This window comes from Delphinapterus leucas, chromosome 1 (genome assembly GCF_059928025.1).
Source record: "Delphinapterus leucas isolate spDelLeu-1000000601 "Yukka" chromosome 1, BTC_Dleu_Yukka2, whole genome shotgun sequence".
NCBI lineage: Eukaryota > Metazoa > Chordata > Mammalia > Artiodactyla > Monodontidae > Delphinapterus > Delphinapterus leucas.
Genome location: NC_143129.1, coordinates 146,939,842 through 146,967,014, shown reverse-complemented (window position 1 = coordinate 146,967,014; position 27,173 = coordinate 146,939,842). Strand labels below are relative to the sequence as shown.

Below are 27,173 nucleotides of genomic sequence, written 5' to 3'. Positions count from 1 at the left end.
TCTGTGAAATGAGTAGGGTAATTACCTTTTTACAGATTAGGAAATTAAGGCACAGAGCGAGCAAGTGTTGGAGCTAGAATCAAACCCAGACACTCTAATTCCAAACCCAGACACTCTAATTCTACTCTTAAACACTATACTAAACCGATTTTCATAGACATCAGTTTAATGATTACATCTGATTGTAGGGCTGATTATAGGGTCTTTACAGAGGTAAAGCCCTAATCTAGTATGACTTACAAGAAGGGGAAATTTGGACATAGATATGCATAAAGAGAAGGTGATATGAAGAGACATAGGGAGAAGATGGAAGTCAGGTCAAGTCCTTGACTCTGCAAGTCAAGGAGAGAGGTCTGGAACAAATCTTTCCTTTTACAGCCCTCAAATGGAACCAGCTCTGCTGACATCTTAATTTTGGACCTCTAGCCTCCAGAATTGTGAGACAATAAATTTCTATTGTTTAAGCCACCAGTTTGCAGTACTTTCTTATAGCAGCACTAGCACACTAACATAGCAGTCCACTGTAAATAGCTAAACATCAAGACAAAATATGTGGGGGGAAAATACAAAGGACAATGGGGCAGAGAAGGTGAGCCCTATGATTACCCTACTTTACTGTCTGGAGTTTCCAGGCCATAGAGCAGTTAGGGGGGGAGCCTAAACTGAGCCTAGAGGTCTCCCTGCATTGAAGACAGTGTAGGGAGGGCATGATGGCTAGAATTTACAAGACAGATTATGGAAATAAAAGAACTCTGGAGATCTGCAGGAGGTTCCGATTGTGTCTTCAGCTGATTACTAATCGGTGCATGTATGTGAGAAAAACACTGGAAAGGAGCAGGGAGAACAGTTCTCAAAGGTCCAGGAATAATTTGTATTCTTATGAGCTAGAGTAAGAAAGGGACAAATAATTCCTAAGGATCGAAGTTATCCATAAATTTAGGCTGCTCTGATCCTACCTAACAAGCTTAAAATAAAGCTTCAACAAGATCAAGGCACATACCTGTTAAGGAGAGACACAGAGAATATAAAAAAGACCCAAATCAAGCTTCAAGAAGCAAAAATGACAATGAGATGAAAAATACATTGGATGAGATTAATGGCAGATCAGACACTGCTGAAAAAAGTTAATAAACTTTAAACAGCAATAGAACTATCCAAAACGAAACACAAAGAGAAAAGGCTGAAAAATTAAATGAACAGCACGTGATTGAGATGTGGGAAGTGCTGGGTGGCCGAACTCTGTAATTGAAGTCTCCAAAGGAGAGAAGTGGGTTGACAGAAAAGATATTTGAAGAATCAGTGATCAAAAATTTTATAAATTTAGGGGCTTCCCTGGTGGCGCAGTGGTTGAGAGTCCACCTGCCAATGCAGGGGACACGGGTTCGTGCCCCAGTCCAGGAAGATCCCACATGCGGCGGAGCGGCTAGGCCCGTGAGCTATGGCCGCTGAGCCTGCGCGTCCAGAGCCTGCGCTCCACAATGGGTGGGGCCGTGGCAGTGAGAGGCCTGTGTACTGCAAAAAAAAAAAAAAAAAATTTATAAATTTAATGAGAAGTATAATCACATAGATTCAAAAAGCTCAATGAACTCCAGCTGCAGGAAACAGGATGAAAACTACATTAAGGAACATTATAATCATCATAATCAAATTGCTTAACCCCAGAGGTAAAGAGAAGAATCTTAAAAGCAGCGAGAGAAAAAAATCCACATTATATACTGAGGAATGAGTATAAGAATGACAGCAGACTTCTCATCAAAACAGTTCAATCCACAAGACAGTGTACAAAATCTTTAAAGTATACTGAAATAGATAACCTGTTAACCTATATTTTATACCCAGTAAAAATATGTTTCAAAAGTGAAAAGCAAAATGCTTTTTCAGAAATATAAGAGCTAAAAGAATGTATTACCAGCCCACCTATTCCACAAGAAATGTTAAAGGAAGTCCTTCATGGAGAATACCAAATAATGGAAATCTGGAACCACACAAAGTAATGAAGAGCAGCAGAAATGGTTAAATATATAGGTAAATATAAAAACTCTTTAAAAGATAATTGTTTAAAGCAAAACTAGCAACAGTGTTTTGTGGAGTTTATAACTTACGTAGAAACAAAGGGTATTTCCAGGAAAGGGGAAATAGAAGTATACAGATGTAAAGTTTCTATATGACATGGGATGTGACATAATATTACTTGAAAGTAGATTGATAAGTAAAGATGTAGAATAAAAATCTAAAAGCAACCACTAGAAAAATTTAAATGGAGAGGTATAGCTAATAAGCCAACAAAAATAAACTGGAGTTATATAAAGAAGGCTGAAAAAGAAGAAAAGGAGAACAAAGAGGAGATATAACAAATAGGATGTAAGTGGCAAGATGCTAGATTTAAATCCAGCCATATCAATAATCACATTAATTATAAATGACCTAAGCACCCTCAATTAAAAAGGGGAAATTGTTAGATTGATAAACAAGAAAGATTCAGCTATATGCTGTGAATAAGAAAACCACTTGGAATATGAGGATACAGATAGTTTAAAAGTAAATGGATGGGAAAAGATATACTACAGTAATACTAATCAAAAGAAAGCTTGAGTGGATAGAGTAATATCAAAATGTATTTCAGAATAAACAATATTACCAGGGATAAGGAGGCACATTTCATAACTATAAAGGGATCAATTCATCAAAAGGGTACAACAATCCTAAACATTTGTGCATCTAATAACAGTGCTTCAAAATGCATGAAGCAAGAACTGTTAGAACTATAAGGACAAATATAGATAAAGAACTACAAGGATGAAGTCACAAGTATATTACGAGATTTCAGTAACCCCCTGTATCAATAATTGATAGAAGAAGTAGACAGAAAATCATCAAGGATATAGAAAACTTGAATAAAATACACACTTCTCAATAACCAATGGGTCAAAGAAGAAACCTAAAGAAAAATTAGAAAATATTTTGAGCTGACTGAAAATGAAAACGTGGCATATCAGAATTTGTGGGATGCAGCTAAAGCAGTGATTAGAAAGAAATTGATAGCATTAAACTTCTATATTAGAGAAAAAAGACATCTCAAATCATTGACCTACTCTTCTACCTTAGGAAATTAGAAAAAGAAGAGCAAATGAAACACAAAGCAAACAGAAGAAAGGAAATAACAAAGACCAGCAATTCACAAAATAGAAGGCAGAGGGCTTCCCTGGTGGCGCAGTGGTTGAGGGTCCGCCTGCCGATGCAGGGGACGCAGGTTCGTGCCCTGGTCTGGGAGGATCCCACATGCCGCGGAGTGGCTGGGCCCGTGGGCCATGGCCGCTGAGCTTGCACGTCCGGAGCCTGTGCTCCGCAACAGGAGAGGCCACAACAGTGAGAGGCCCGCGTACCGCAAAAAAAAAAAGAAGGCAGAGAAACAATTTAAAAAATGAAACTAAAAGTTCTTGAGATCAATAAAATCAAATTTCTAATCAGATTGATTAGATAAATAGTGAAAACACACAGGGTACAAGAAAGGTGGTAGAGTAGGAGGACATGGAGCTCACTGCCCATCCCCCCCCAACAAACACATCACCAATGCATCAACATGTGGAGCAATTCTCACTGAAAACTAACTGGAAACTGGCCTAAAGATTCTTGTACAACCAAGGCTCTAAGACAGATGCACAAAATCGGGTAGGAAGGGAAGAGAAGTGATCAGGTCAACCTGTGTCCCTAGAAGGAGACACAGAAAAGGAGGGGGATTACATAGGCTCAGAGATCCTCCCTGGGGAGAGAGCTGTTCAAGCCACATATTGGGCACCCTAGCCTTGAGGTCTGACACTGAGAAGATGAGCACCTTAGCTGGTTTGAAAACCAGTGGGACTAACAGGAGGGCTGTAAGACTCTGATTATGAAGTGCATGCAAACACTTGCTACTCCTGAAAAAGGGTGGAGGAAGGAGATTAAAGCTGCATAGAACTCTGGCTGGTTTCCCATAACCACTGCAGCATGCACCCCAGCCTGAGCTGAGTGCCCTTTCCATCCCCAGTTGCTCCATGACACAGTTCCACACTAGGGCAAGGGCTGCTGCAGCCAAGGGGAGTGCGTGGTTGTGAAGGACAGAGCCAACGTGGACCCAGAAAGGCATCTGAATGGGGTAGGGGCAGCCATTGCTGGTGTTTATGGAGGCAGTGCATCTGAAGCACTCTAGGACTCTGATGGACCAGGACTACCATAGCACGCATTGCAACCCATGCTGAGCACCCACTTCAGCCCTTCTTGCTCTAGTACTGCTCCCCTCCGGATCAAGGGAACTGGTGCTGGGAGTGGGAGATCACACACTTAGAGGGAACTGAGACAGCTTGGACCTGACCCTCAGGGATTCTGCTCCAGCAACCTGGGGCCTCACTGCACCCCAAATACGGTGTTGATGGCCACCGAGCAGAGGAGAAGCCCCAGCCCACACCTGGCTCTCTTCCTAGCCACTCCACCTCCAACCCCACTTTGTACCAGGGTGATAGCTGCCAGCACAGCCTGGGGGAAGAGACGGTTTGTGCTTGTGTCAGATGCAGCACTCCCACCAAAGCCAGTCGGCACGTGCACTGTATAAGGACACTCATACAAGGACAGCCCTTCAAGACCAGAATAGATAACTGTGCCACCTAATTTCATAGACACAGAGAAAGTTAAGCAAAATGAGAAGACAGAGGAATTTGTTTCATTTGAAAGAACGAGAGAAAACTCCTGAAAAAACAACTAATGAAACAAATAAATAATTTACCAGATCAAGAGTTCAAAGCATAACTGAATTAGGGAAAATAATAGATGAACACAGTAAGAATTTTAACAAGGAACTAGAAAATATTTAAAAGAACCAGTCAGAACTGAAGAATACTATAACTGAAATGAAAATTGTTGACATAAAGTGTAGGAAGATTTTCTTAGATCTGTCTCCTAAGGCAAAAGAAATAAAAGCAAAAGTAAATAAGTGGGACCTAATTAAATGTAAAATTTTTTTTTACACCAAAGGAAACCATCAACAAAATGAAAACACAACCTCTTGAATAGGAGAAAATATTTGCAAATGATATGACCGATAAGGGGTTAATGTCCAAACTATATACATGGTTCACACAACTCAATATCAAAAAAACAACCAACCTGATTTAAAAATGGTCAGAAGGGAATTCCCTGGCAGTCCAGTGGTTAGGAGTCAGTGCTCTCACTGCCGGGGCCCAGGTTTGATCCTTGACCGGGGAACTAAGATTCTGCAAGCTGCATGGCATGGCCAAAAAAAAGGTAAGAAGACATGAATAGACATTGTGTCAAAGAAAATATACAGATGGCCAAAGGCACATGAAAAAAAAGTTTCTCAACATTTCTAATCATCAGAGAAATGCAAATCAAAACCCCAGTGAGATAGCACCTCACACTTGTCAGAATGGCTATCTTCAAAATGTCTGTAAGCAGCTATACTCCAATAAAAATTAATTTTTAAAAAAGCCTATAAATAACAAACGTTGGCAAAGCTGTGGAGAAAGGGGGATCCTAGTACACTGTTAGTGGGAATGTAAATTGGTACAGCTACTATGGAGAATATTATGGAGATTCCTCAAAAAAGTAAAGATAGAACTGCCATATGATTCAGCAATTCCACTCCTGGATGTATATTCGAAGAAAACAGAAACAGTAATTTGAAAATATACATGTACCCCAATGTTCATAGCAGCATAATTTACAGTAGCCAAGATATAGAAGCAACCTAAGTGTCCATGAACAGATGGATGGATAAAGAAGATGTGATACATAGATATATCTCTTTATCTATCTATCTATCTGTCTATCTATGTAATGGAGTATTACTCGGCCATGAGAAAGAATGAAATTCTGCCATTTACAACAACATGGACGGACCGAGAGGGTATTATGCTTAGTGAAATACGTCAGACAGAGAAAGACAAATACTGTAATGCTATCACTTGTATGTGGAATCTAAAAAATAAAACAAACTAATGAATATAACCAAACAGAAACAGACTCACAGATATAGAGAATAAACTAGGAAGAGGGGAGTGGGGAGTGGCAAGATATGGGTAGGGGAGTAAAGAGGTACAAACTACTGTCTATAAAATAAATAAGACTAGAAGGATATATTGTACAGCACAGGGAAATATAGTCACTATTTTATAAACTTTAAATGCAGTATAATCTATAAAAATATTGAATCACTGTTGCACACCTGAAACTAATATTGTAAATCACCTATACTTCAATTAAAAAATAGTAAAAACACAACTTAACATTATGAGATGTGAGAGGGATATCATTACAAGTCCTGTAAATAGTAAGAAGACAATAGGGCATATTATGAACACATTTATGCTAATACATGTCCAACTTGGACAAAATGGACAAATTCTTTGAACATCAACTTTCATACCTCTGTCAAGAAAAAATAGGTAGCTGGAATAGCCCTGCATCCATTGAAAGAGTTGAATTTATTATTATAAACCTTTTCACAAAGAAAAGCCCAGGTCTAGATATGTTCACTGGTGACTTTTACAAAATGAAGGAAGAAATAACACCAGTTCTATACACTCTTAGAAAATAGATGAGGAGGGAATCTCTTTCGATGGGGCCTTCATTACACTAGTATCAAAACTAGAAAAAAAATTGGAAGAAATGAAAACTGCAGACCTATATCCCTCATAGGTGGTTGCATAAATACATAACAAGTTTTTAGTATATCCAATTCAGTAATACACAAAATAATAAGGTACTTCATGACTAAATGGGGCTTATTCCAAATATGCTAAATTGCTTTAACATTCAAAAATCAATCTGTAACTCAGCATATTAACAGGATAGAAAGGAAAAACACGTTAAAAGAAAAAGCTGCTGCAGAAAAAGCATTTGATGAACTCATACTTCCATTCAATCTCTCTCTCTCTCCCCCACACCCTCTCTCTCTCTCTATATATATAGAGAGAGAGATACCTATCTATCTATGTATATGTATATATATACATATATATATATGGATCAGCAGTTTAAAAATAGAAGAGAACTTTTACAATCTAATAAAGAGAATTTATGAAAAACTTAAAATTAATATATCTAACAGTGACTTGATTGACTGGTTCTTCTTTAAGATTGGGAACAAGGAGATGATGTCTACTCTTATTTCTATTTAGCATTTCAGTGGATCTTCTAGCCAATGTAATAAGGCAATAAAACAAAATTAGAGGAATACAGATAAAAAAAGAAGTAAGATTGTCTTTATTCACAGATAACATGATTGTCTATGTAGGAAATTCTAAAGAATTTACAGAATAGTACTAGATGTGGTCCAATGAATTTATCAGAGTTGCAAAATCATTGTGTAAAAGTCAACTGTATTTCTGTATACTAACAATCAGAAATTGGAATTTAAAAACAATACAGTAGGGCTTCCCTGGTGGCACAGTGGTTAAGAATATGCCTGCTAATGCAGGGGACATGGGTTCGAGCCCTGGTCCGGGAAGATCCCACATGCCGTGGAGCAGCTAAGCCCGTGCACCACAACTACTGAGCCTGTGCTCTAGAGCCTGCAAGCCACAACTACTGAACCCCGCAGGCCTAGATCCCGTGCTCCGCAACAAGAGAAGACACCGCAGTGAGAAGCCCACACACTGCAACAAAGAGTAGCCCCCGCTTGCCGCAACTAGAGAAAGCCCATGCGCAAGACCCAACGCAGCCAAAAATAAATAAATAAATTGTTTTAAAAAACAATACTATTTTCATACACTGAAAACTACAGAATATTGCTAAGAGAAATTGAAGACCCAAATAAGTGAAGAGATATACTATATTTATGAATCAGAAGACTCAATATTGTTAAGATGTCGTTTCTCCCGGAATTGATTCATAGCTTCAATACAGACCCAATCAAAATACCAGCAGGCTGTTTCAAAATAGAAACTGAGACACTGATTCTAAAATATATATGGAGATGCAAAAAATCTAGAATAGCTGAGACAACTTTGAAAAAGAACATAATTCAAAGACTTACACTACCTGATGTTAAGGCTTATTTTAAAGGTAGGTTAATCAAGACAGTATGGTTTTGGTATAATATGTATTTCTAGATTGGTGGAACAGAGTAGAGTGATTTCAAGTGCTGTTTATATGGGTATATACACATACCAAAATTCATCAGATTGTACACTTTAAATATGTACATTTTGCCAATTATTTTAAATATAACTAAAAAATAACAAAAATTTTCAAAAAATGTAGTGGACATTCAAACTTTCATCATGTCACAGGGGGAATAGAGCCAAAGAGTTAACCTCATGTCAAAGTTTCAAGCAAAAAGGAACAAAATTGTATTAATTCTTTACTCAAAACCAGAGAGAAATAGAGAAATTTATATTGGTTGTGATATAATGCAAGAATCTGTGAAGTTGTATATCTTTGTAATCCCCGTCTTGTATAATTTAGGCTGAATGGCCTCTTGAGATTCTTTTCCCTGTGTAATTCTAAAATCAGAGTTTTGGTTTATTTTAGTTCAAAGCTACACATATTCTTCAGAGAAATGTGAAGTTACAAAAGCATAATTTTAAAGGTTCATTGTAGCACAAATAAAAACAGATGGCCCTAAAATCTGCTTAAGGAATGTTTTATTTTCTGGCCCTCAAGGAATACATTTCTTTTCTCTTGGGATGGAGGAACTGATAGTCTTCTTTTCAAAAGAATGAAAGGAGTTGGTGAAAACTGCTGGAAAATAGTGCAGAGGAAGGAGGTGCTGTTCCATTGATTATTAGCATAGCTGTTTCCAGTGTTATACATGGAAGACAGTATTTAACCACAGGTTAAATGAAAATATAAGGATCCCCAAGAAGGAGCCCTGGCTGCTCTCCCTCCAGTGACTGCACCAGGAGGTCACTGCTGAACACTGCATGTTCAGAGTAAGATTGTCTTCCCCTCCCTCCAGTGTCACTGCATGCCCATTGATAGGGGTGAACAGTGGCTTCAGAATGCTGTTTCTAGCCAAACCCCTGGCCTTCCCTATCTCCCAGCACTTACAAGCTTGCTGCCACTTTTGGCTTTGAGACTACCAGCTCTAATCTCATTGTGTTCAAGCACCACAAGAAACCCTGGACTCCTTCGGCATCCCTCATCTCCCACAATTTAATTTCTATCTCTGTACATCCCTCTTTCTGACCCCATATTTCACTCATTTTGAGAAACTCAAGGGCTCAGTCCCTGTAAGTTGTATTTGTCTCTATCCATTTCCTTGGTGAGCTATCCAGTCTCCTGGCCTTAAATACTGTCTCTATACTGATGTCTTCCAAATATCTTCCTTCAGCCTGACTGTCTTCCCTGTTTTGTTAGACTTGAGGGTCTTTTTTAAAAATTAATTAATTAATTAACTTTGTCGGCTGTGCCACGTGGCTTGCAGGATCTTAGTTCCCTGACCAGGGATTAAACCCCAGCCACGGCAGTGGAAGCCTGGAATCCTAACCACTAGGCTACCAGGGAACTCCTCGACTTGAGTGTCTTCTTGCCCACTTGACATCTCTACTTACATAGGCATCTCAAGCTTAGCAGTCCAATTCTGACCTCCTGATCTTCCCTCAAAACCTCTTCTTGTAGTCTTCCCTAAGTTAATGGCAGTGCCATCCTTCCAGTTACCAGACTCAAAACTTCGGAGTCATCTTTAAGGCTTCTTTCGTATTCTGTGTCCAGTCTGTTTGGAAATTCTTCTGGCTCTACCTTCCAAATATATCTGGAACCCAACCACCCCTCAATCCTTGGGCCAGTCTTGGTCTAAGTTAATCTTGGATTTGTGTAGTGGTCTCCTAACTGGTCTTTTTTTTTTCATTTTTTTAAACATCTTTATTAGAGTATAATTGATTTACAATGGCATGTTAGTTTCTGCTTTATAACAAAGTGAATCAGCTATACATATACATATATCCCCATATCTCCTCCCTCTTGGAGTCTCCCTCCCACCCTCCTTATCCCACCCCTCTAGGTGGTCACAAAGCACCAAGCTGATCTCCCTGTGCTATGTGGCTGGTTCCCACTAGCTATCTGTTTTACATTTGGTAGGGTATATATGTCACTCTCTCACTTTGTCCCAGCTTGCCCTTCCCCCTCCCCATGTCCTCAAGTACATTCTCTATGTCTGTGTCTTTATTCCTGTCCTGCCCCTAGGTTCTTCAGAACCATTTTCTTTTTTTTGTTTTAGATTCCATATATATGTGTTAGCCTACAGTAGTTGTTTTTCTCTTTCTGACTTACTTCACTCTGTATGACAGTCTCTAGGTCCATCTACCTCACTATAAATAATTCAATTTTGTTTCTTTTTCCATTGTATATATGTGGCACATCTTCTTTATCCATTCATCTGTCGATGGACACTTAGGTTGCTTCCGTGTCCTGGCTATTGCAAATAGTGCTGCAGTGAACATTGTGGTACATGACTCTTTTTGAATTATGGTTTTCTCAGGGTATATGCCCAGTAGGGGGACTGCTGGGTCATATGGTAGTTCTATTTTTAGTTTTTTAAGGAACCTCCATACTGTTCCACATAGTGGCTATATCAATTTACATTCCCACCAACAGTGCAAGAGGGTTCCCTTTACTCCACACCCTCTCCAGCATTTATTGTTTGTAGATTTTTTGATGATGGCCATTCTGACTGGTGTGAGGTGATACCTCATTGTAGTTTTGTTTTTCTTTAATGATTAGTGATGTTGAACATCCTTTCATGTCTAACTGGTCTTCTTATTGGTAGCCTTTCCCCCATCAGTTTATTTTCAACACAGCAGCCCAAGTGATCCTGTTAAAACTAAGTCAAATCATGTCACTCCTCTGCTCAAAATTCTTCGAAGATCTTTCATACCAGTCAGAACTATCACTGAAGTCTTCTATAGCATTTGTACTTCTTAAACCATTACCTGTCTAACCTAACTTCTTATACCTCTCCTTTTTCAGTCACACTGTCCTTAATTAATGTTCCTTGAAACTGCCTGGCTTGCTAACATGCTACAACCACACAGCCATTGCACCAGCTATTCTAAATGCCTGTAAGGCTCTTCCTTACATATTCCCATGGCTTTTCCCTCACTTTTCAGTAAGACCTCTCCTAAGTATCCAATATTAAATCGCACTAGCCAGTACTCCTAGTCCTCCTTCATGCTTTATTTTTCTGTATAGCACTTATCAATGTCTAACATATAAAGTATTTTACTTATTTATTTAATTTTTTTCCTCCCCCTCTACACACAAGAATCTAAGTTCTATGAGGGAAGATTTGTTTGTTCACACTGAATAAACCCAAGTACTAACACAGTGCCTGGTACCCATTAGATGCTCATTGAGTATTTGGTACATGAATGAGTGAAGGTTCATGGTTCATGATATGTAGACCCATAGACCTGGAAGGTAGATGCCAGGTTCTAGACACAAGTGAACCCCAGCTAACTGGAAGGACAAATATTTATATCTTCCCTAAATATCTCCAGGGAAGGATATTCCTCCATCTGTCCCATTGTTATTCATTTCGGTGTTCCTTTCTCAGTTCTGTTTCTCTTCCTTTACTCATGCTTTTCTCTTTATCCAAAGTGTTCTTCCTCTGTACCTGATTTCAAAACCAATTCAAATGTTAAAGCTTTTAGGAAACCTTCCTAGAATTCTCCATTTTCCAGACAGTATCACTCCTTCTTTCCTCTGTTCCCATCTTTTTTTGGGGGGGGGCCCACCTTTTCAGATTATTCTAAGCTGTAATGATTTCTGTTTCCTCTAAGTTTGTATAATATATTAATATTTGTACATCTTTTTTAAAGTTTCTTTCTTTTTTTTTTTTTTTCCACCATGAGGCTTGCAGGATCTTAGTTCTCCGACCAGGGATCGAACCTGGGCCCCGGCAGTGAAAGCGTCAAGTCCTAACCAGTAAACCACCAGGGAATTCCCCTAGAACTATATTTTTTTAATTGGTTTCTGTGGTTGTGTGAATGGTTAGACTCTGGGGGTGGGAAACACAGGAAAATAAAGCTTATGTACTGCTTCACTTGGTATGTTAAAATGGTCCTTTTGATATAAGACCAAAATAGAATTTAGGTCAGTGCCTGGCTCATGGTTGGCACTTCATAGATGTTATCGATTTTGCACATACTGTGGTTACAGAAGTTGCTTCCTGCCTTTTATCAGTATGTCATTGTCACTAATTTGTGAGCTCTTAGGAAGGTCTGAATCCCATTATCTCATAAGATGTACTCAATTGAATTATTTGCTGCTGACTTGAAGGTTGCTTTACAATTTTATAAGCAGTGTGGAGGAGATGAGCATACAAATTTTATTTAACAAACACTCGAGCTTATTATGCTCTTGGTGCTGTTCTAAGCACTTTATTAATATTAATTTGTTTAGTCCTCATCACATGAAATAGTTACTTTTTAAAATTTATTTTTATGTATTTATTTTTGGCTGCATTTGGGTCTTCGTGGCTGCGTGCAGGCTTTTTCTAGTTGTGGCAGGCAGGGGCTACTCTTCGTTGCAGTGCATGAGCTTCTCATTGTGGTGGTTTCTCGCGTTGCAGAGCATGGGCTCTAGGCGCTCAGGCTCAGTAGTTGTGGCTCACAGGTTCTAGAACACAGGCTCAGTAGTTGTGGTGCACAGGCTTAGTTGCTTCGTGGCATGTGGGATCTTCCCAGACCAGGGCTCGAAGCCATGTCCCCTGTATTGGCAGGCAGATTCTTTTTTTTTTTATTTTTTATTTATTTATTTATTTTTGGCTGCTTTGGGTCTTTGTTGCTGCATGTGGGCTTTCTCTGGTTGCAGCGAGTGGGGGCTACTCTTCATTGTGGTGTGCAGGCTTCTCATTGCAGTGGCTTCTCTTGTTGCGGAGCACGGGCTCTAGGTTCACGGGCTTCAGTAGTTGTGGCATGTGGGCTCAGTGGTTGTGGCTCGCAGGCTCTAGAGCGCAGGCTCAGTAGTTGTGGTGCACGGGCTTAGTTGCTCCGTGGCATGTGGGATCTTCCCGGACCAGGGCTCGAACCCGTGTCCCTTGCATTGGCAGGCAGATTCTTAATCACTGTGCCACCAGGGAAGCCCCCAGGCAGATTCTTAACCACTGCACTACCAGGGAATTCCCATGAAATAGTTACTTTTATTATCCCATTTTACAGAGGAAGAAATTGGGACGCAGAGAAATCGAGTAACTTGCCCAGTGACATACAGCTAGTTAGTAGCAAAGCCGGGGTTGAAATATAGGCAGTCTGGCTTGAATCCTTGCTATTAATCAGATCCAGGACTGAATGTGGATGATGCCACATAAGAAATGCAAAGAATGTGCTATGGCAGTTCAAAGAAGGGAGTGGTCACATTAGTATCTGATAGGGAATTAAAGAAGGCTATATGCAGGAGTTGGTGTTTTTCCTAAGCCTTGATTTGGGGTCAGCTTTTTCAAGTGCTTGGATATGGGAGAAGAAAAGGGAGACTAAAAAATAGCATATGCTAAAGCTCAGAGATGGAAAATGGAAGTAATCCTGCTTGTAAGGATACAGTAGGAAGAGAGATAAGACAAGAAAGTTGGTTTGGGGTTAGAGCATAGGATGCTTGTGATTTGAATGGAGGACAAGGTGGGGAAGATGTGATAGGATCAGAGCTGTGCTTTGTAAATGTGGGAACATTCTGTGTGGACTAAAAATTAGTCAGTCTAAGAAAGAAAAGAAAAATTTTATTTGAGCCAAATTGAGGATTATAACCCAGAACAGCATCTCAGAAAGCTCTGAGAAATGATATGCCCATTAGAATTCAAAGCACAATTATAAGTTTTTTGAGACAGAGTGCTGTACACTAAATGACATATTACTGACAGTTTACACAATCCAGATCTGCAATAAATGGCCCCCTTACAAGATCCAGAAGCAATGTTATCTTTTAAGTGGTCTTGTTGGAGCTAGGAGAATGTTGCATTCATGGTTAAGCAGGTATTTCTGCCAGTGGGGAGGTTTGGTGGATGCATAATGCCGATTCACAGTGCACAGTAGTAGAAGGGAGAGAGGAAGCCAAAAGGCAGAGAGAATTTTTTATGTTTAAATTTTTCTTGTGTTGCCATAAACTATGAATTTTATTTCACATGTGGAATGAGTCAGTGCTGCTAGAGACTGACTATAGATAAAACAGTTATAAAGTTGTTATTATATCCAGAAAAGAGGTAATTGGTCTTGAACTGCAGTGACAATAGTGATAGGTCAAGAGATATTACAGAATTTGAATTGACAGAGCAGAGAAATGGCACAAATAAAATGGAAAATCCAGTATTTATATCATCATATAACAAGTGTAAGTTTATTTTATGTTCAGTAAGATCCTTTGAATATCTGGGAAATTCTCCTTTTGGTATAAATGAACATAGTTTTAAGAGAAAAAAATCTGTTCATTCATTTCTAAAAAAATACGAAGTTTTTAAAATCTCATTGGGCTTGAAATTGACATCCAGGGAAATGATTTTCTTAGAGGCTAGCTAATTTATTCAGAATGTCTGAATCAAAAATATTTATTTATTAAAAAAATTTTTTTGGCCATGCCGTGCAGCTTGCGGGATCTTAGTTCCCCGACCAGGGATTGAACCCAAGGCTTGCAAGTGAGAGCGCTGAGTCCTAACCACTGGACTGCCAGGGAATTCCTGAAAATATTTTTAATCTGTTCAATGTAGACAAAATTAGAAACCACTTTAGCCTAATGATTTGGAAGAAATGATGGATATATTTTTTTAGAATTGCTGTATATGATTGTAGCCGTTTCCCTCATGTGATACAAGTGTAAATTGCAAATGAGAACCTAAATTAGTCTATCTATTGACTTCCCTAAGTAGGAATCTTCTAGCCGACTTATCTTATTTGCAAAAACTTATTTAAAAGTAATCTTTGGAAAACCCTGATAGAACTGGTTTGTTTTAGTGGGTTGATAAAAGTTAGTGTGAGAGGAATATTTAATTATTGTTTGGATGCCTCTGACGATACAGCTATATATCAAAATATTAACTTTGTAAGAGTTATAAACATAACAAAGTCAAACCAGGAGATGATGATATCTCAGAATTGTATCGATACAGTACCGAGAAATAAATTTACCAAGGAGGTAAAAGACTTGAAACCTGAAAACTATAAAACTTGTTGAAAGAACTTGAAGAAGACCTAAATAAATGGGAAGACATCTCATGTTCATGTATTGGAAGACTTAATGTTGTTAATATGTCAATACTACCAAAGTGATCTACAGATCCAGTGCAAGCCCTATCAGAATTCCAGTGGCCTTTTTTTTTTGTAGAAATGGAAAGCCAATATTCAAATTCATTTGGAATTGCAAGGGACTCTGAAGCCAAAATAATCTTGTGAAAGAACAAAATTGGAACCTACACACTTCCCAATTTCAAAACTTATTGCAAGGCTACAGTAATCAAAATAGTGTGGTATTGGCATGGAGTAGAATTAAGGTCCCAGAAATAAATTCACACATTTATGTCCAGTTGATTTTGACAAGCATGCCAAGACTATTTAATGGTGAAAGAATAGTCTTCAACAAATGGTACTAGGACAACTGAATATCCACATATAAAAAGAATTAAGTTGTACCCTTACTTCAAACCATGAACGAAGTTTAACTCAAAATGGATCAATGACCTAAATATAAGAGCTAAATCCATAAAGCTCTTAGAAAAAAACATGAGGGTAAGTTTTCATGACCTTTGATTTGGCAGTGGATTTTTAGATATGACACCAAAAGCACAAGCAAAAAAAGAAAAAAATACATAAATTGGACTTAATAAAAATTAAAACCTTTTGTGCATCCAAGGACATTAACAAGAAAGTGAAAAGACAACCAATACAGTGGGAGAAAATATTTGCAATCTATATATCTGATAAGGATCTGGTCTCTAGATCTAGAATATGTAAAGAACTCTTATAACTCAACACAAAAGACAAACAATCCAATTTAAAAGCGAGCAAAGGACTTGAAGAGACATTTCTCCAAAGAAGATATACAAATGGCCAACAAGCACTTGAAAGATGCTTAATGTCATCAGTCACTAGGGAAAGGCAAATCAAAACCACAATGAGGTACTCCTTCATACCTACTAGGATGGCTATAAAAAACAACAACAACAGTGGAAAATAACAAGTGTTGACAAGGCTGCAGAGAAATTAGAAACCTAGTACACTGTTGGTGGAAATTTTAAATGGTTCATCCACTGTGAAAAACATTTTGGCAGCTCCTCAAAAAGTTAAACATAGAATTACCATATGACCCTGTAATTCTACCCCTAGTATATATTCCGAAGTATTGAAAACAAGTCCTCATAACAAGTACATGTACACACATTTTCATAGTAGCACTATTCACAATAGCCAAAAGGCCGACATAGCCCAAACATTCATGGATGGATGGTTAAACAAAGTGTGGTGTATATGCACAATGAAATATTATTTAGCCATAAAAGGGAATGAAGTATTGATATATGCTATACCATGGATGAGCTCCCAAAACATTATGCTAAGTGAAATAAGCCAGACACAGTAGTCACGTATTATGTGGTTCCATTTATATGAAATATCCAGAATACAGACAGAATGCAGATTGGTGGTTGGAGGGGGGAATGGGAAGAAACTGGTTAATGAGTGAGGGATTTTACTTTGGAATGAATGATGGAAGTGTTTTGGAACTAGATAAGAGTGGTGGTTGAAGAACGTTGTGAATGTACTAAATGCCACTGAGTTGTTCACTTTAAAATGGTTAATTTTATGTCGTGAATTTTAATATATTTTTTTGAGTATAGTGATACAAGAATATAAAAGGTATCAGAGCAGTCATCTGCTGTTTTTCACACTGCAGTTTATAATGTAAGAAGAGGGGAGTAAAAGAAAATAAAAGTTTTAAACTAGAGCTTTCAAAAGATCAAAGCCATTTTAAAAGATTGAATTAGAAAGTTGAACAAATGATGACATGAAGGAAAAAATGGGAATAAAAACAAACGAATAAATTATCATTAGCCTGTTTCAACGAGAAGCCAGATTTTAGCATCAAGATGGTATAAGCTCAGATTTATTTACTAGATACAAAGTGGTGGCCGATGAGTTTTTCCAGGTTAGGTTCAGAATTATCACCTTAACTCTCTTTATAAGAACAAAGCAAAATATTAGTAAGTGATTTCATTGAAGATATCAAACATAAGTTAAGAAAACTAAGAAATAATGGAGTTCATATATTTGTAGAGGAAAGCACTCCTTTGTATGGATGTAGAAAAAGAAGGCAAGATAGACTTAAATATGGGACATTCTTTTGACTTAGAATTTCAGTGTATATATATTCTCAGAGAATCCAGTGGATAGGAGAAACTATTGTAATTAGCTAAACTAATTTTAGTTACTTGCGTTTAGTGCAGCAATAAAAAGACAGAAGATGAATGCAAAATGTCATGTGTTTGGGTTGTAATATAAATCACCTATAAACTATAGAGAGAATTCAACAAGTATGTGAATTTTTATTAATAGTGACTGATTTTTCACTTTGTTTTCATTATTTGGTAGCTCCTTTGTCACTTTAATTAAATAATATTCTCTTTTGTCTTTGAGAAGTTGTGGAGTGGTGCTATGTCAGACACACCAAAAAATGCCCGTTCTTGGCAGAATAAGAAAGTTAGCCTTTCTTTGATTGTAGATGATGAAAGCCATGAACAAGTCCAATGAGCATGTCCTGGCAGGAGGTGCCTGCTTCAATGAGAAGGCAGACTCTCATCTCGTGTGTGTCCAGAATGATGATGGCAACTATCAGACCCAGGCTATCAGTATTCACAATCAACCCAGAAAGGGTGAGTGTTTGAGCTGATTGAGGTTATAAGAATGGAAGAGTGTACTGGAACTGGACAGTTGGATATGTCAGCCCCATAACACTCACTGTCAGAATAGGTGACCACAGTTTGATTAAATTAACCTTTCCAAGCTTATTCTTTAGGAGTATGTTGACTACCCAGACTTAGAGTTGCAAATGGGATCTCTGTTATTGAGGGGAGCATCTTGAAAATACTGCCTCAGGATACTGACAGAGCCAGCATTGATATTTGAAGGTAGAAGACTAGGCCCCATGGTGAGAATATGCTTAGGTGGATTTAGAGCTTTTTGAATGACCATACCCAAAAAATGTTAATTAAATTAATAGGTTGACAGGATTCTGAAGGAAGCCTTCCAGATTCGGTGGTACTCAGAATGTGGTCTCATCACTTAGAAGATTGTTAGAGATGAAGACTCCATACCCCATTTCTGCTAAGTCAGAATTTGTGTTTTAACACAATTGCTGTGTTATTCAAATACACATGAGGATTTAAGAAGCATTGCTCAATGTGCCATTTCCTAAAGTGTCTTATCAGCTTCTATGGTTTTTTAAAATATTCACATAAATAAATAAAAGTTTAGCTTATTATATTAGACTGAGAAATCCTATGTTAAACAAGTTTAAGCAGATTTCTTTACTGCAGGACTTTTCAGAGCCTTTAACAAACTGATGTGTATTGTGATTTTACAAAAGCAGGATAGTGCCTTGACCTTCCCAAATTTATTTGACCATGAATCTTTTTTTCCCTCAGAATATCTCCTAAAACTAGCTTTCTTTAGTATGCTTTATGAAATACTTCTCTAGTAGACATACTGTAGGTCATTGTCTTCAGTTTATTTTTTAAATCAGTTGTTTAGTAAAGGTGTAAAAGGTACTGAGCACATGTATATTCAAATATACTATCTAAAATAGGTTGGTGATAAATCCATTATGCTCCCTATTAGTCAAATCATATCTATAATATTTGAATAAGTTCTGGATATCATTAACATAATTGGTGATAAAACTAGAAGGTCTTTAGAGGATGATTCAAGGCCTGTGAGATGTTTAGAAACTAGGTCAAAGGAAGACCTCTTGAATAAAGTATAAATGTTTAACCTGGAAAAGTACAGATTGAAAGAGAGTGAAAAATAGCTATCTCTATTTTTAAGGCTTTCTATTATGTGGAAACAATATTCAACTTACTCTCTATAGCTACAAAAGACCAAAACCAGCACCAGTGGGTGAAAGCTACAAGGATCTAGATTTGGGCTCAATTTGAGAGCACGCTCTGTAACACTGAGAGCTATCCAGAAATAGAAATGGTTGCCTTGTGCTTTGTGGGCTCCCTGTCACTAGGAGTCTCTGACAAAGGCTGGATCACCTACCCATTAGAGATACTGTAGGGCCAATGGGTAGGAAGGTGGAATAGCTCAGTCCAGTTTAAGATGTGGAGAAATAAAAAGTGTAGTGCAGTTTTCATAAAGCTAAATGTAATTAAATATCCTTTTTTTCATGAAGAGGTGTTTGTCTTTTAAATAGGTGTTTGTTTTTTTAATAGCTCCACTTGGTAAATAAAATAGTTGGCAACCATATCTCCATGTTCAAAATATGTTTGATCTAAAAAAAGCAATGAATTAGATCAGGGGTCAGCAAACTTTTCCTGTGAATATGATAAATATGTTAGGCTTTGCAGGCCTGTGGTCTTTGTCGCCAACACTCTGGCATCATACTTCAAAAACAGCCATAGACAATATGTAAATGAATGGATATGACTGTGTTCAAATAAAATTTTGTTTACAAAAACAAGCTGCAGACCAAGCCCTAGTCATGACCACTAAGATTTCTTTGCTTCTTGAAGGAAGCACAAAACAGAATGGAAGAGTATATCTTAAAACCTCATTCTCTAAGCTATCATTAGTATTTGAATTATTGGTTACTTGTGTATTGTGGTGTATAGAGTCGGTGTTTTTTGTTTTCTGTATGATGGTGGTTGGAGTCCCCAACTACCAAATATTTCATTATTATTTTCAACCCCTCCAACTCAGAGTCTTTCTTCACTAAGCTATTTCTATTGCTATTTTAGTGACTGGTGCCAGTTTCTTTGTGTTCAGTGGCGCTCTGAAATCCTCTTCAGGATATCTTGCCAAGTCCAGTATTGTGGAAGGTAAAGAATGAGTTATTTACTGCATGTACATTAGTTCAGTGCTAACTGTACAACTGAAAAACAAGGGACATTAAAGGAAGGCTTGGGCTTCCCTGGTGGCGCAGTGGTTGGGAGTCTGCCTGCTGATGCAGGGGACGTGGGTTCGTGCCCCAGTCCGGGAGGATCCCACATGCCACGGAGCGGCTGGGCCCATGGGCCATGGCCTCTGGACCTGCGTGTCTGGAGCCTGTGCTCCGCAGCGGAAGGGGCCGCAGCGGTGAGGGGCCTGCATACCGCAAAAAACAAAACAAAACAAAACAAAAAAAAGGAAGCCTTGACACTTTTGCCGTAGACATTTTTTTTCTTTTTTGGATTGACGTCTAATTCCAGCTAGTCTCATCTGTGCTACCTGTCAGTTCTAAACAAATGAATTAATCTGAATACTTTCTTTTTTTTAATAAATGTATGTATGTATGTATGTATGTATGTGTGTATTTATTTATTTATTTATTGCATTGGGTCTTCGTTGCTGCACGTGGGCTTTCTCTAGTTGTGGCGAGCAGGGGCTACTCTTCCTTGCGGTGCGCGGGCTTCTCATTGCAGTGGCTTCTCTTGTTGCGGAGCACAGGCTCTAGGCACATGGGCTTCAGTTGTTGTGGCACATGGCCTAAGTAGTTGTGGCTCGTGGGCTCTAGAGCACAGGCTCAGTAGTTGTGGCACAGGGCTTAGTTGCTCCGTGGCATGTGGTATCTTCCCGAACCAGGGCTCGAACCCATGTCCCCTGCATTGGCAGGCAGACTCCCAACCACTGCACCACCAGGGAAGTCCTGCCATAGACTTCTGACTCCTATTATTTATTCAATAGCATCTCACTCTACAGCTAATTAAAACGGTCATAAGTTTGCCTAGCTCTCCAAAGAAGGGAGTAAGTGGTAGAGATATCATGGGGCACCGACATAAAAGTTAAGAGATGGCTTTTCAGAGCTCTGGAATAAGGTACCCAAAGGGTCATAGTCTGAATTCAGATATATCACTGGGTGTGAATCTGTAAATATGTAGATGAAGTTCAGCCCCAATTACCCACAAGAATGCTGCAATCACCATTTGGTGTACAGAATGGGATTCATCTGCTGCTGGTTTGCTATAATTGACGTGAAAAGTTAATTAAGTGAAATTTAATGAAAGGCTAATGAGCATATTGGTTATTTTCTTTAATTGATTTTTGTAATTTATTTTATTGAAGTTTAGTTGATTTATAATGTATTAATTTCTGCTGTACAGCAAAGTGATTCAGATATAATACACACACACACACACACACACACACACACACACACACGTTCTTTTTCATATTCTTTTCCATTATGGTTTATCACAGGATATTTATTTTCTTTGTCAACTATTCTTCACTTTTTTTGGATCTAGTTTACTCTTGTTGTATAACAAATTAAACCAGAATTTAATGGCTCAAAACAACTATTTTATCATGCTCACTGATTCCTCTGGGTCTGCCCTTGACAGGGCAATGCAGGGTTGGCTTGACCCTGCTCAGTGATGTCTGGGGCCTCAGTTGGGATAGCTTGAAGGTTGGTGGTTACTTGATGGCCGGGAGCTAGAATTATCTGAAAGTTTTTTGACTCACAAGTCTGGGGCCTGTGCTGGGATGATTTAAAGACTAGGAGTAATGACCAGAGTCCTTATCATCGGACTCCTCAGCATGCAGCCTTGGGGTAGTTGGACTTATTACATGGTGGCTCAGAACACCCAAGCACAAGTGCTCCAGCACAAGGCAGCAGCCACACTGGTTTTTATGACCCAGCCTTGAAAGTCACACAGTGTCATTTCCACCATCCTCTAGTGTTGGAAGTGGTCATAAGCCTGCTCAAAGGGAGAGAAGTTAGACTCCATTTCTTGATGGGGAAATGGAAAGGTAGCATTGTAGAAAAGCATGTGAGACGGGACATATAGTGGTCATCTTTGGAAAATATAGTCTGCACACACAATGACAGGTTTTCATTTCCACAGTAGCTCACTCCAGCACCCTAAGGGCAGTTTTTCCTGAGGGTAGATTCCATTGTGTTAACTGAAATACATAGATAATCTTACTGACTTTGATCTCCTCTATTGGTAAACTTAATAAAACAGCAAGTGAAGAGCAAAGTATGCTATTATACTACATAGCAGAAACACTCTATTAAGAAATTAAGAAATCTAGGAGCTAAGCAGTTCTTTGGTCTTAAATGACTAATTAATGCCTATGTGATCAAATATTGACTACCTTTGAAATTGTGTCTTTACAAGGTGATTAAAAAGCACCCCTTCAATGTTGTCAAAATGATAAATTGAACTGACACAGATTCTTACAAATGCAAAGCAATGTATTTAAAAGTTATATTTATGTCTTTGGGTTGGGAATTTCTTAGGCCTTACACTTCATTGTGTGTGTGTGTGTGTGTGTGTGTGTGTGTGTGTGTCAGTAGAGTAATTAGCTGCCTATTTATGAAATTTTTATTGAAGCTCTTTAGAAATTAGCTGAGAAAATTTTGTGTCAACGAAGCAGGGTAATTGCTCAGCATGTGACAACTTTCTCCCTCAATTTCAGTATTTGCCTTTGACTCAGGTAGGTAGCAGCCCCAAAATAGTTATCATCTGTTGGCTACATGGTAGCCCATATAAAACACATGTGGTAGGTTTGCCTTATTGCTAGTCAATAAATGGATTTATTCCCCATCCCACTGCTGTTGTTTATTCAGTGATTTATTTAACAAACACTTACTGGCTTTCACTGTATGCAGTCATAGTAAGGCGAGAGATGCAAACGAATAAATATGATCAGAGCATGATAGATGCATCAGTGGAAATACGAACAAAATCCTCTGTGTGTCCAAAAGAGGGACGTGACCATGTGTAAGTTTTCCCTTTGAGCAGTCTCAGGACAAACTTTGTTGTGCCTGAAGTGAAATCAACAGGCAAGTGTTTGAAGCAGAATCCATCCATCTTGGCATTTGCTCCTCATAACACTTTCAATGAGTAAGAGGTTCAGCTCAAAGAACAAAACCTCTTTGTATCTGTCAGCTTCAGAAAACAGAACAGAGTTTTACATTTAATCCTAGAGGGATTTGCTAGATGCCAGGTACAGGGTTTCACCTGCCCTTCTACCTGGCTTTGCATTGTTTCCATCTGTATTGTCTTGGTGCTGATTCTCAGATGGCGTTATGGTCCAGATCACTGCAGAGAACATGGATGCCCTGAGGCAGGCGCTGCGGGAGATGAAGGACTTCACCGTCACCTGTGGCAAGGCAGATGCCGAGGATCCCCAGGAGCACATCCACATCCAGTGGGTGGATGACGACAAGAATGTCAACAAGGGGTAAATGCGTCGACCTTCCCCCCTTGTGGCATTTCGTTATGGGCTAGGCTCTGGGTTTGGTCTATACTGGTGTTTTATAACTTTACTGAAAGCCCTGCCTAAGAAGAAAGGACTGCTTTGTATCATAACATGGAATTTTAAATTTCTGGTTTCTTGGCTTAATTTCTGAAGGAGTTTCTGTGCATATTTTTGAAGGGAGGAGGAGGGAAGGAGTTGATGAAACAAAACAATCCCTTTAAAGTTTTTGAGATAATAGTAAAACTTAAGCCTTTTTTGGTTTACAAAACACTTTTGCTAATTTTGTTTCATTTAACAACTAGTATTGTTATTTCTGTATTACAGGTGAGTAAATAAACACCAAAAGGATAAATGACTCCATAAAGCTAGGAAGTGGCAGGGCTAGGACTGAAAACCACCTCCTTGGGCTTCAAATCCTATACTCTTCTCTAGTACATGGCAACTCTATTCTGATGGTTTAAGCCCAAACCTTGGAGTCATCTTTGATGCTTTTGTCTCACACCCTACCACCTAGTCCAATAGTAAATCCTGTTAGCTTTACTTTAAAATATTTCCAGAATCGTACTACTTCTCACTACCCCTGCTGCCATCATTTGGTCTGCATTATTGCAGTCGCCTCCTAATTGGTTTCATTGTTTCTAGTCTTGGCCTCCTCCTTCCCCCCAGCCTAATCAATTTCCAGTACAGCAGCCAGAGCATTGTCACTTATTTGCTCAAAACCCACCACTGGCTTCCAGTGTCATTCAGGGTAAAAGCCAAAGTCTTTTACGACATACAAGGCCTTACACAATCCCTCCGCCCACTTCTCAGAAGCAACACCTGGCTTCTTGCACGAATACATCAGCTGTGCTTCTGCCCTCAGACCTTTGTACCTTCTGTTTTCTCAACTTATACCCTGTTCCTATATAGCCACCCTCCGCCCACTTCTCAGAAGCAACACCTAGCCTCTTGCTCAAATACATCAGCTGTGCTTCTGCCCTCAGACCTTTGTACCTTCTGTTTTCTCAACTTATACCCTGTTCCTGTATAGCCACGAGTTGCTCCCTCCCTGCTTCAAGTTTTTTCTAAAATGTCACTTTCTCAATAAGGCCTTCCCTGGCCAGCCTACTACATTATAAGCCTCTCATACACATTTCTTCCCTCCCCTGAATTATATTTAAGAGCACCTATAACTCTCTAACATATATTTTTATTTATTTTATTATATTGCACCTGGGATGTAAGCTCCATGAGGGCAGAAATTTTTGCTGGTTTATTTACTTCTGTGTCACCAGCACCTAAAACACTGTCCAGCACCAAGCAGTTCTTTTTTAAAAAAATTATTTATTTATTTTTGGCTGCGTTTGGGTCTTCGTTGCTGCGTGCAGGCTTTCTTTAGTTGTGGAGAGCAGGGGCCGCTCTTCGCTGCCATGTGCGGGCTTTTCATTGCAGTGGCTTCTCTTCTTGCGGAGCATGGGCTCTAGGCGCAGGCTTCAGTAGTTGTGGCACTCGGGCTCAACAGTTGTGGCTTGCAGGCTCTAGAGCGCAGGCTTAGTAGCTCCGCGGCATGTGGGATCTTCCCAGACCAGGGCTCGAACCCGTGTTCTCTGTATTGGCAGGCGGATTCCCAACCACTGCGTCACCAGGGAAGTCCCCCAAGTAGGTTCTTTAAAAAACTGATTAATTGAATAAATATGCCATACTTCATTGTATTAAGCTTTCTCCCATTCATCCTTCAGACAATAACTATGTGTGGGCTTCTGAAAATACAAAAATGAAGTCCACGTGGTCCTTGCTGACAGGTGACTTACTCTGGTTTTGAAGATAGTTATAAATAAGTCCACCAAAGTTCGGAAGACGCTCATAGAAAACTCTATAGGAGACAGTGAAGATAAAAAAGAAATGAGGAACTTGGTAGAGGTGGTCGGGCAGTATTCGGGAATGACTTCCTAGAGGAATGGCTGCTGCTTGAGCTGAGTCTGGTAAGATGAGTAGACATTTGCTGCATAGCTGTGGCAGAGTGGGCATTCCAGTCTGAGGGACTAGCAGAAGCAAAGGCAGGTAGAGGGCATTTACAACAAGATTTTTAAAAAAATGCTTTTAAAACCTTTGTTATTGAACAAAAGGAAGCAATTTCTAAATCAATGAGTGTGTTTGCCTACTTTATAAATAACCCTTTATCTTCCCATACTTCCTGGAAAATTTCAAAATCAATTTGTGTTTAATTCTCTATTATATTTGGTTATTAGGTTGATGGTGTGAACTGATGAACAAGTGTCTATATTATCTGTCACAACAAATTCCATGGTTATTAGGACAAAAAAGTTGATAAACTGAAAATCTGATGCCTTAAGGGATTGGTAGCTAACAACAAGTAGGTTGCCCTTTCCTACAACACGTGCCAGTGGCAGCATCTTAGAAAAAAGGACAAGAACTAGTCAGGGAAGACTCTTGAACCCAGGAGTTTAGTTTGTAGTGTGTAGACTGAATGTTTTCTAGCTTGTTCCACTGTGTCAGGGTAGCCTTTCTCAAAAGAGTGTTAATCAACTGAGGCTGCTCTATTTTTGACATTCTCTGATGAGTTAGAAGTTAAACTTAACAATGGTTAAATAATTTTAATTCAGTCAAATGAAGCGAATCCCAATTTAGGTTAAATTTGACCTTTTGTACATAGAGATTCAAAAACATAAATAGGTTTGAAAATTGTTAGGAAAAGTTTGGAATCTTTGCGACAATTATTTGGAATCCTCATTGGAATGAGTATGTATCTCCACATATTTATACTTGCTATATTTTGGAGAGGGCACGACCATAAAATGTGGCCTTTCTATTCAGGAATCTAGAAGTGATAATGTAGCACTGAAGGGAGTTTGTTGTGATAGATAATATAGATACATGTTCATCAGTTCACACCAGCACTGTCATAATTAACATACTTGGTCAAATAATTCCTTTAATCAATAAATACTTATTAACCGCCTACATTCCAAGCAGTGTGTCAGACCTGGAAATGTAGCACACAGAGGTGAGTATATCGTATACCCTCCCTTTCGGAAGTTCATTTGTGAGGCAAATACGCAGACATCTGGAGAGTATGATGTGATGAGTGTTGTCACAGTCAGGAGCGGAGTGCTGTGGCAAAGCCAGGGGAGAGCAGCATCGGGTGGGGCTGTGCAGTCACTGAAGGGAGGAATACTGGAGGAAGAGAGCAGGCTTGAGTAAACAGTTTCTTTACATTAAATAACCAGCTCCTGGAATCAGGACTCCTTTGTCATATGTGTGTTCCCTGAATTATTTCAGTGCATAGGCCCTTCCCTGAGAGCTCTGTTCATGTACATTTTTGTGCAGTGGCTTCTTCTTTTATGATGTTTTACACACGTGTTCAGCAAGGCACCCAGTGTAATTAGTAAAAAGACTTGACAAGAGAAGTGGTTCTTCTAACTTTGAGCTGCTTCCATCTCTTTCCTTTTGTCTCTGTTTTAGTGTCATAAGTCCCATAGATGGGAAGTCCATGGAGTCTATAACAAGTGTGAAGATATTCCATGGATCAGAGTATAAAGCAAATGGAAAAGTCATCAGATGGACAGAGGTAAGGAAATGAAACTTGGCATCCTTGACCTCCTTTGAAGACAACTTTTGCTCAGCCCAGAGACACATTCTGGGCTGATTCTGGAGGATAAGAAAAATAAATAAATAAAATCTCTCTGTTTACCTTCTATACTCCAATTCTCTCTGGTCTGTCTTAGCTCACTAGGAAGAAATGCACAAAGTGCGGCCTGCAGCAGTCAGACATCTCCTCCCGATGAACTAGTTTTTAGAGATTTG

General features: G+C 38.9%; 1 protein-coding gene across 5 annotated transcripts in view; it reads left to right on the top strand.

The window, feature by feature from the left end:
- Positions 1-27,173, top strand: part of ZFYVE9 (zinc finger FYVE-type containing 9) — a 184,930-nt gene that overhangs the window by 154,044 nt on the left and 3,713 nt on the right. For 4 of the 5 annotated variants that reach the window (XM_022575681.3, XM_022575680.3, XM_089922661.1 and 1 more), the window contains 4 exons: positions 17,686-17,836; positions 19,922-20,002; positions 23,189-23,351; positions 26,832-26,937. In XM_022575681.3, the coding sequence (XP_022431389.2) occupies positions 17,686-17,836; positions 19,922-20,002; positions 23,189-23,351; positions 26,832-26,937 (501 nt within the window). The remainder of the gene's footprint in view (positions 1-17,685; positions 17,837-19,921; positions 20,003-23,188; positions 23,352-26,831; positions 26,938-27,173) is intronic. The other variant, XM_030760019.2, reaches the window with a different exon arrangement.